Below are 11,196 nucleotides of genomic sequence, written 5' to 3' on the forward strand. Positions count from 1 at the left end.
AAGTCGCATCACTTCAACGAAAGCATAATGCGAAGTAAGTTACGATTGTTTTGCTAATAGTGACGGTGATTATACGATAGTGCAAGAATAAACAAAGAACTGAACAAGGGAGCGGGAACAGTTCACTAAGCCAATAAAGAATAATTGTAAGAACTGACCCCAGTAAACTGTGTTAAAAGGATCTTTGTTTTAGATAATCAATGTTTTCGAGGGTAAAGGGTAAGGAGATTGAGGGTGGAGTGAGCTCCCAATTTCATGGGGAATAAAACAATAAAGCATGTGCCTATGTGTCATTTATTCTCTGTCAGCACTTCCAATACCGGTGACATCTTCCACCCATCTGTGGAAATATGGTATCGCAGGATATACACCGGGCATCTCTTGACGTCCACATCCCTCTCCCCAGGATACGACGCCCACGAGTTTCCCGTCCACGGCGAAGGGTCCTCCAGAGTCGCCCTGAAACAGAAACATGCGAATCAATTTGCGCTCGATCTATTAATTCATCTTTAATTATTTGTTATTTATTTATTTTTATTTGTATTATTTTAGAATGTTTATAGTTAGATAAGCACATTCTAGGAGATATTAATGGGATATAACAGGGCAAGAAGCAAAATCCTATGCTATGAGACACAGGTTATAACAGATGAGATACGGAGAAGTTGACCATAACAGACAACAATGTTTGCATGTGATGCTATGCATTTCAGTAGCTATAGACGGAGAAATAACTGACACAAAAGGCATCCTACACTTAAGGCCATTTTACGCTCTTCTAGCCAGTTGGCTGATTTTGTATGAATTCAGAATGCGATTATGTTTTGAATATTTGCTATTTTAATATAACTTAGTCTTGTAAAAGAGGAAGAACTTCATTAGTAGGGTCCGTTTTGGCTTTTTCTTTTTGAGTTGGGCGGGAGTCGAAGTTATATAGAGGCCCCTTGTTGTTTTTCACTTTCTTCATATGCTTCGGCTTTGGTTATTCTAAAAATAAGATAATGAAGGGAAAATATCTGGTTCGGGTGGAGAGTCAAATTCAAAGTAGCCTACGGGTATACGTATTTTCATATCCTTTCGTTTTTGGAACCAGTTGTAATGAACTAAGAGTAAGTGATGATATAAAAAGTTAGGTATTAATACGTTTTATTTCCCATTAGACGCAATTCGCATACCAGGATTGGCAAAATCCAATTTCACAGCTCTCATCTAGGCATGGGCGCAGATAGTTGTTTAATTTACTGTAAATGTCACACGCGTTCAAAACAAATACAAAAATAGTAGGCCTGTTACAAATAAAAATAAAATTACTAACCTAACTCCTTCCTTTCTGAATAGAGCTCATCAAGCTCGAAGTGTTATTCGATACACTTCCAACTAGCAATCCGTCTTTTTGTCAGATTACTGTCATGTAATATCCATATCCATATTGCTAGGAGCGGCAGAATTTAATGTACAAACCTTTCTACGACCAGCACTCGCTCAGCTCATGGGAGCTAGTGTGAAAGGTACCTCTACGTGCTCCCTAGGAATGGACGAACGACCTTTGCGGGCTAAATGTTTGACTCATCCCGACCCTAACGAAAGCACTCATCCATTTTTCCTGCAGTTATAGGACCGATATGGCAAAGAATCGTTGCCACATGCTTCAGGTAAACCTTGATGACATTCCCGTACACTTTCTTCATTGACATCCTGGATTTTTATTCATGATCGCTATTCAAGTGTTGTAAATATCCATTAGGGCGGTACACACAATGCTCTTAGCTTCAACAGCGCATAATAGAAACACCTCTCTGGCTCTCCCTGTAGCAACTATTTCGGCACTCCACGTATAGAGAACAGCTCCAAGTAACACAGGTAGCTATACTTGTTTTTTTGAAAGATGGGACATGACAGGAGCGTTGCGATCGGAAAAACAACTGAATGACACACAGCGTGGTAGGCCTGTTGCTATGGTAACAACGGTTGAGTTGCCAAACTTACACTTTGCACGTGGCGAGTGCTTAATAGCTCTCTTGGCGACATTTATTGTGTACACAATGTTAGCATTGGTACGTTTCGTCTTAGATTCCCTGTCGATTTTTGTATTGTTTTCTTGCCTTCGCGTCAATTGTCAATTAATGTTTTAACGTCAGCCATATTAAAAAGACAATTGCTAACTTCCATCAGCTGGCAGCGTGGTAGTCCATATTGGCAACATGGCGCTGTAGTTCCAAGCTCGGCCGCTTAACTGGCATGTCCCATCTTTAAAAAAAAAAAACAAGTATAGCGCATAGTACGCATGTGTTGCCCTGTCCCGATAATGTTGCCGATGCTTTAAATAAAGTTATCGTACCAGTTCAGGTATTTGTCTGTAGGCTTACTGTTTTTTTGTATCACCTGATTCTTAGTATACGCTTGAACTTAGTGTTAGAAAATTGTATTGCCCTGAAATATCTTGCTTATTTCGCCTATTTCCAAGTACGACATACAGAATGCTTAGCCTCAGTTACAGAAATGGGTACTCTACTGCACTTCTTCCACTGTACAACCTATTATCTATATTGTTATACATTGTTTCGGCTATATTGCCTGATTCTCTGTATATATTTATTCTCTGCTGTAGAAAATTAAACTGCTTCATTCATGTTGCATACATCTCAGTTTACGCTTAGTCTTATAGGAGGTCTATCCTTTGGAATGCTTTATGTATGTCACCAGCTTCTCACCATGCTCATGTAGAATACCAAATTATGTTTTGGGATTCAAAGCCATATTAAGAAATAGAAGTTTTGCAGTAACTTAATACAATCAAAACAGCGTCCTGCGACAGATCGTGTGCTAATTCTGGTGATTTTTTTTCTTCCTTACTCTTCCACACTCCACCCATTTTATTTGACCATTTTCTCATTATTCGCGTTAATTGCATAAACACTGAATATCAGCTACAGCAGCTGTTTCCATCTGCATTCTTTGTGATATCACACCTCCCTTCGCTTGTTCTCTTTGATCGGGCACTGATCTGCACAATATTCAGCTCGCTTAGCGGCTTCTCGCGTAGCAGTTACGTCTCTGAATGAATTATTAATTAAAAATTGTCTAGCAGTTCTAACAATCAAAATCCGAAATTTCGTTAATGCCACATTCACGAATTAAAACATATATGTTACCGTTAAAACCCGAAGTCCGTCAAAACCAGTTCAAACTAATTTGGTAAAAGCCTAAATAAACCAAAAACCTAAACAAAGCAAACCTAACCTGTTATTGATTCTAGATCTTTCGTAAACTCGTTTCTATCTATCTACATTTCTAAAACTAGTTTTTACTAGTTGAAACTGGTTTTGAAGGATGTCGGGTTTTAACGGTAACATATACATATCACTGTAAATTGCGATGCAAATTTTAAATAATCACACTTTTTTTAATCTTGTAACTGGGTATTTTAAGTTTGTTAACTGCATTAACCATTTGTATTGGAGGTAATACTAATATTTCGATCCATTATTAGAAAATTTTTTTTCAAATAGACATAGCCTACATATAATTCAGGGACACAAAATATACCCCAACAATTATCATGTTCTGGACGCATTTAATGCAAAAAAAAATAGTTGCAGTTACTAATTTTAAGTTAATTTGAACTAGTCTGTTAACAGGGTATTTAAGTATTTCCCTTTCATTCGTTCGTGGTCTGTTTTCCATCATGGAGAACCGTGTTCGATCCCTGTCCTCATTAGGAAGGAATTTGTGGTGGACAAAGCGGGCGCGAAGGGCTTATCTAAGGGTTCTCCTGTTTCCCTTCATCATTGTCTCCATCATTCCATTAATACTTCACATTCACTCTCACTCTGCGAGGTCTCGAGCCAGGTCTCCAGAACAAATAAAAATTTGTTCAAAGTTGTACACATTCGTGTTTAATAAAAAATATATATATTTAAATATTTCACTTTGAATTATAGTATCAATGAATTACTTAAAATATAAGATTAATTATCGGCAGATAGTTCGTTGTTTGAGACATAGTACTAGACTACATGTCCTTTTGCGCTTTGACCAATGGGCCACATCACTTCTCGTAGAGGAAACACGCTGCATCGTCATACATTGGTAAGTTGAAAATCACTGCTTCACAGTTTAAAAGTGTGATACTGTACTTTCCGAAGGATTGAGATCTGTAGTGTTTCAGAAACATTACTTGGACATAAATATAAACAGACTTTGGACGAAAGAAACCTTGTCGTTATCTAGATTCTAAGAAACTTGACTTCGCCGTTTACTTCCTTGAAAATATCTCATTATATTTTCCGCAATATCCTAGCAATTCTCTGTAACGTAAATTACGGAAGAGTAATGTCCACATGTGATTAGGATACTGACAGTGTTGTAGAGGTGATGACTTGGCTATTACCTGACAGACGTCTTTCCCATCTTCCAGTGTGCACATTTGACCGTCGTGATTGTAAATTCCGAAACCCCTATCTTGTAAAATCTTCTTGCACTTATCGGTATTCAGAACCGAGAGCGAAACCTGCTGCAACACGTCCAGTGCTTTCCCATTCTCCTATGAACATATCACAGAGAACATCATTATTACACCACACCTACTTTACTATAAAGTGTGTTTCAAAAATACACGGCAAAATTTCAGGGTTGGATTCCACACACGTAGATGATCAAAAAGTATTATATAAGCACCCCTCTTGTGTAGTACCTACTTACTTACTGGCTTTTAAGGAACCCGCAGGTTCATTTCCGCCCTCACATAAGCCCGCCATTGGTCCCTATCCTGAACAAGATTAATCCATTCTCTATCATCATATCCCACCTCCCTCAAATCCATTTTAATATTATCTTCCCATCTATGTCTCGGCCTCCCTAAAGGTCTTTTTTGTTTGTTTGTTTGTTTGTTTGTTTGTTTGTCTGTCTGTCTGTGTGTCTGTTTGTTTGTTTGTTTGTTTGTTTGAGCGTGAAGCGCAAACCTCAATCTTAATCGCAGACGTATCGTGTCTAATTAAAAAAGAAATTGAAACTCATCGCGAAAGACAATTGGACAAGAATAAAATATTAGCAAATTACTTCATTTTTTAAATTGGTTTATTTTACTACGCTTTATCAACTGCAATAGTTATTTGGCGTCTGAATGAGATCAAGGTGATAATGCCAGCGAAATGAGTCCAGGCTCCAGCACTGAAAGTTACCCAGCAGTTGCTCTTAATGGGTTGAGGGCAAAACCCAGGAAAAAAAACTCATCCAGGTAACTTGCCTCAATCAGGATTTTTTAACCCACGTCCGCTCGTTTCACAGTTAGACATGAAACCCGTTACTTCACAGCGTTGGGCAAATAAATTGGATTTTAAAATCATGTTTATACTGTAATTTTTTTTAAATTACTGTAGTAGCAAATACAACGTGCACATTTGAACACTAAAATAAAATGTTCGATTTGTAGAAACAGAGATGAAGCCGTAGAGCAAGTGAGTTCTTTTAATTATCTAGGTTGCAATCTATCTTACTTACAAATGTACCAATGTAGAACACAAATTACAGAAGCTCCATAAGGTTATTGGAACGACGAGACGAACTGTAATGAGAAGGCTCAGACCAGACACAACTTTAAATCTTTATAAAACATTTGTCATCTCAACATAGATCTGAATCACGGAAATTCGTAACCATACAAAAAAACTATGAATAAAAATATTATGAGCATGTAAATCGAATGTTAAACCAGCGTACTGCATAGAGAGTTCCTAACTACAAACCAGCTAGAAGGAGAAATGTTGGTAGAACATGTAAGAGATACATGACCCATTTTGGCCTTTCCACATATTTTATACATTGTGGCTGGGCTTTCACTTAAAACAACATACGATCACAATGACAATATCTACACATACATCCACAAGCATATCTTGAACAAATGATCCTGTCTTCTACACATTGTTAAAGATGCACTCGTTGGGCGTAGGCCTATTATAACCTAAATTTAAAATTGAGTATCAAATAATAATTGAGGCGATCTATGGAACAAGAACGTAACTACAAAATGTCGAATTTGAGATACAGAGCATCAGACATTTTAGATCTCGTGACAGCATTGCACAGGGAGACATTCAGAATATTTGTAGAGATATCCGTGTTTATTATAGGGAAATAATATTTTGTCAGGACGGAAATGTGTTATTAAGAATTCAATATATGCTGGCAACGGGAAATCGACGTAACGGACGTTAAATTATTATTCCAGGGACCGCCTCAATTGCAGTTTTTCTCTGTTTCGTGTACAGACCTTAAGCTTGCCCCATCCAGTAACAACTCCCATAGTCCCTTCCTCTACTGGTGAGCTCGGCAAAGGTATCGGTTACACGCCATTGCTATAATCGAAAGGCGGGTCCACCTGCACGTAAAATACTCACATCATCATTTATATTTTAATGCGTGGGAAGATACGCACAATAGACCTTGAATATCATAAGTAGATCCCGAAATTTTGGCAAAATGCCTTTTTTTATTGGTTGCTTTTGTTATTAAAAAGAAAATGTATCCATGTCATTGTCAGTATTTTAGCCCATGAGTTTTGTTATTTTGCCTTGTTTTCTTCTCTTTTTACCTATTTTAACGAAATTCTCTATTATAAAATTTAATGCCTTCATTGCCGTTTCTATATAAAATCTTGTTTGAAAAATACTTGCATATGTATACCGGTAATTAAAATGTACTAACGTAATTATTCCTTATATTTTTTGTGAAAAAAGAAGACAGACTTTTGTGGTAGAAAATATTACTCTACTAAATTAGGCCTATGTAATTATTGTGATTTTAGTTCACATTATTGGAATTAGATGTATTTATTGTTCACTCAGCTACCACAAGTGTTAAATTCAGACACATAAAAGTGGAGATCAGTTAGATTTCTTGATCTTTGAATCGGAACCAATCCAACCGCTGTCCTTGTAAATATTTTTTACAAAAACTTGTATGATAGATTCCTCTCTCATCCTCTCTGGCAGCCTACTGGTTACGTTAATCCTGAACAAGTCTCGGACTTCAAAAATATAATTCATGTGGTATTTGATTTTTCAGCAATGGAGTGTGATGCAGAAGATTGAGTGTTCAGATGTTTCTTTTACGCGTTGTGCTTATTGCTCTGGTCCATGAAACCTCATGTACATTTTTTAAGAAATATATTGACCAACACCAACCAAACGAAGAGTTACACAAATGCATGTTTTACGGTCTTCATCACCATTGTGAGATAAGTCTCTGGATAAATTTTTAGCCAAAAATTTCTGTTCGAGCCGAAACCCTTTCCTTTTTACGACTTTATGAATTATAATGTTTTCCACGCAACTTAGTTCTTATGTCTCAGGTTCTTCGTGGCTATACTATTTTGTCTAGGCGCATATAATATTTAACTTACCATAACTAACAGCGACTGAATCTTAACATTACAACTAGGCAGCGTTGCTTAAGCACGAATGGCTCGTATTGTTTTTGGAGGCTGAAAAGCCGCTCCCTCTATGAATTAAGTCACACGAAAAGAGTATAGAAATTAAATTAATTATATATTTAGAAAATAAATTCAAAGGAAGCAAACTCACCTCGATGACGACGATGTAATTTTCATAAGTATCGCTGTCGTAGCTGTCATAATGAATCTGTTTCACTTTGTGTATAGTGCCGCCCTTTGAAGCGTAGGTTGATCCCGCGCGCACTGACAGACGCTTTGGAGATAGACTGCAAAATATCACACACAGCCTTATCACTTGACGAAATCACTTCGGAAAGATTACGTCTTGAGTATTCTGTTTCCTTCTGCTATTAAAATTCCAAATTTATTCCCGCACAACCATTCGTCCAACTTTAAACGAAATGATACATTACACGTTCCTGATAATGTTTACGGCCGTAAGTATAATGACATGTTTATTCTGACATGCGTAATAAAAAACAACGGAGTGGCTTAATATTTTATACTGGAAATCTGAAAGCATTAAGGGAATAGCAATAATTATAGTCACACTAATCTTCATTACCTTCATTTCAAGAAAAAAATTGTTCCGTGGCCGGCTATCGACCCCGGGACCTTTGACTTAGCGCACCAACGCTCTACCGACTGAGCTACCCAGAAATCACACCACATCGTCTTCAATTTTACCCTTTATATCCACACACTTCAAGTGCGCTGACAAGACGCTAGGCGATGAGAGACGATGTGGGGTATAGTTTCTGGTTAGCTCTGTCGGTAGAGCGTTGATGCGCTAAGCCAAAGGTCCCGGAGTCGATATCCGACCCCGGAACAATTTTTCCTTTGAAATTATTCAAGTCTACTTCACAGGGCGCTATACCTGAAAGCCAGATTTTCCTTACCATCATTGTTCGTTTGTCTTTAATGTGGTACATATTGCATTACAAAAGTTCGAGAGAGTAAAATTATCATTTTTGTAATATTTTCCCAATTTGCACACACTTCCTACTTCATTCGTGATTAATTGTATTAATTTATTCATTTCTGTTTCTTTTAAGGTCCTTTTTATCAGAGCTAGAGAATGAAATTACTTCCAAGATTAAAGAAAGCACAAAAATACGTATTAACTCCCATTCTGTAAGATTCTAGAAGAGATTACACGTTACGCGGTCTAAAAACGTGTAGAACAGGAATACCAAAATGTTCTCCAATTGAGGCAGACGTCATAAGCTGGAACACATATCTAATCCCTTCCCTTCAACCCTCGCATCATTGTAGGGTAGGAAGAGAAAAGATATAATAATATTCAGTGTCTTGCTATCACAGGCTCTGTGATAGGATGTGCTTACAGAGTGTAATAATAATCTCTTACTTTGGTTCAGCAGGGCGGGGCTTATTGTTACTGATTGACACAGTAATATTCCCGATCGTGGGAATGACATTTTAGTGATTCATACATAACAATAAATCCTGAATAATTCATATCAAGTTATAGAACACAATTTACAAATTATATTTCTACCTTTTGAGATGGGCAGGGCATGTAGCACGTATGGGCGAATCCAGAAATGCATATAGAGTGTTAGTTGGGAGACCGGAGGGAAAAAGACCTTTAGGGAGGCCGAGACTTAGGTGGGAAGATAATATTAAAATGGATTTTAGAGAGGTGGGATATGATGATAGAGATTGGATTAATCTTGCTCAGGATAGGGATCAATGGCGGGCTTATGTGAGGGCGGCAATGAACCTGCGGGTTCCTTAAAAGCCAGTAAGTAAGTAAGTAAGTACTGTTTTATCATTGTGATAATGATAGTAGTAGCAGTAGTAGTTAATAATTGTGTCTCAGTATACAATGTATAGATGTCACAATTGACTGAAATTTTGTCTTACACGGTTTTTTAATATGGTAGTAAATCTATTCACACACTTACGTAAGTACCATCGCATTTACATCGCGTGACTGGTAATTCAGTCGGAATCGAACCTGGTGTCTTGGACTACGAGATGCTTCCTGTCCACTTTCCAAGCGGGAGTTCCCGAGTCTCGCTCGTTGTCGATCGTTATATTCTCGATAACGGCATTCTCGGGACTGTGACTCTCGTGGTATGTAATCGTTTGAGAGAGCGAGTGAGAGCGTAAGATGATTTTCCCGCCACTAATAGATACCTTCATTGTTACTAGTGGAATGAGGACTGAATACACCCAGGTAAACTTTTAAAGAATGAGCATTTGTGTGTATTGTTAGCCTTAGATCCTCTGATAATCTCTTGAAATAAACATCCGACTTTTAGTTTTTTTTTTTTTTAACATGGTCTATTATGTAAGTATTTAACAGCGAGAAGTGAGGGTTTTAGCTAGTTTTTATACGTAGCATAATACTTATATTATGTAATAATAATGACGTACGCGTTTTCTTTTTTCAAAATCATAAATAATATAAATATGGAAAACGAGGCCGTAGACATACAAGTAAGGCATGTAACTTTTCAAAAAATGTTACTAGATATAAAACTACTTCACTGCAAAAAAATAACAGCCAAAACAATATAATTTTGATATCCTGCGAATAAACGGGGGGGGGGGATGGGAGGATTTCCCCTGTTGGAAAGTTATTCTCCGCTCATAAATTCATATTAACATCCCTGCCAGGGATAACTTCTATCCCCCTCACAAAATGTAATTTATTGTTTTAATACGAGAATAGTTTATAAAGTATAAAGTAAGCAAAGAAAATAATATTGATGTATTATCATCACCGGCAAGCTGACAACAACCAATAACTTAGGAATTACACATCTTATCTTAAGCCTGCTCATGGATATAATTATTATGATCAAGATGCAAGACAAGCAACTCAGTGCGACCAAGCGTTGAGCCGTATCGAATGAGGTTGAGGTTGCCTCTGTGGCGCTTTTGTCATTAGTTTCTGTGCACCAAGATAAGAGTAATGCACTACGTAAATACGTTTACTTCGGACAATATGGTTGGATGCTTGTACTGTTCAGCACGCCGGACCGTGTCCTTAGCCCAGGCTATTGTATGCATGATGATGAATTTATGATATGTGAATTAATGGTGGCGAAATGAGTCCGAGATCCGACACCAGCGTGGTATTCTCTACCTTAGGATTCTGTCCCGTCCCCCCCAATCAGAAGTCTTAATTCGCACCCTGTCCTGCAGAGGAAAATGACTGAATAGAGGAATGGAAGTACAGGGACATCATTTTATTTTTACTTCAATTTTTATTGTACCTGAGTTTTTGAATGTACTTCACTCCCACCCCCTCTACTAAGGAAGTTTCAACTCCACACAGAACCAAGACCGCAGATAGTAAGCAGTACTGAGTTACTGAGTATAGTACGTTCCAGAAATATGTTCGCGTTTTCCAGTGACGAAAGAGCTTTCAATATTGAATCATATTTTCGCACAGGTACTGTCCGTTTGCCTACGTCGTATCCCGATTTCCCCCACCTGCTTCTGCTCGCCCCTCTGTAAAAGCTGGGCTGTCTTAGCTCTTTTCTGAAAACATTAATTTCTCTTAGGAATTGGACGTTTACGTAATATTATACAGCTGTTTAATTTAACTTAAATAAAAGGGCCTCGTTAAGTAATTAACTGTCACGTGATTTCCTCCCTTTCTACAATCCTGCGGCATAACTACTTGGACGGACAGTAGATAGCACGTCTGAGTAATTTTATATTTTTGGGTCGGGCAGAAGTGAAGATTGAATTCACAGTAAGTAGAG

At 37.7% G+C, this 11,196-nt stretch overlaps 1 protein-coding gene across 1 annotated transcript; it reads right to left on the reverse strand.

Annotated features, from left to right (window-relative positions):
* Positions 1–286: 286 nt before the first annotated feature.
* Positions 287–7,690, reverse strand: LOC138715635 (trypsin eta-like). The gene is made up of 4 exons (XM_069848710.1): positions 7,584–7,690; positions 6,272–6,379; positions 4,391–4,543; positions 287–459 (listed from the first exon to the last, which is right to left on the reverse strand). Exons 2-4 carry the CDS (start codon positions 6,302–6,304, stop codon positions 295–297), a joined length of 351 nt encoding a protein of 116 aa, XP_069704811.1. The 5' UTR covers positions 6,305–6,379; positions 7,584–7,690; the 3' UTR covers positions 287–294.
* Between the last annotated feature and the right edge of the window lie 3,506 nt (positions 7,691–11,196).

Source organism: Periplaneta americana, chromosome 15, assembly GCF_040183065.1.
Source record: "Periplaneta americana isolate PAMFEO1 chromosome 15, P.americana_PAMFEO1_priV1, whole genome shotgun sequence".
Classification (NCBI taxonomy): domain Eukaryota; kingdom Metazoa; phylum Arthropoda; class Insecta; order Blattodea; family Blattidae; genus Periplaneta; species Periplaneta americana.

Excerpts from the sequence above, each read along its gene's own strand:
- LOC138715635 (XM_069848710.1), bottom strand. The coding sequence starts at position 6,304 with ATGGGAGTTGTTACTGGATGGGGCAAGCTTAAG. Across the intron at positions 4,544-6,271 it reads CTGGATGGGGCAAGCTTAAG|GAGAATGGGAAAGCACTGGA; the intron begins GTCTGTACACGA and ends ATATGTTCATAG. Across the intron at positions 460-4,390 it reads ATGGGAAAGACGTCTGTCAG|GGCGACTCTGGAGGACCCTT; the intron begins GTAATAGCCAAG and ends TTTCTGTTTCAG.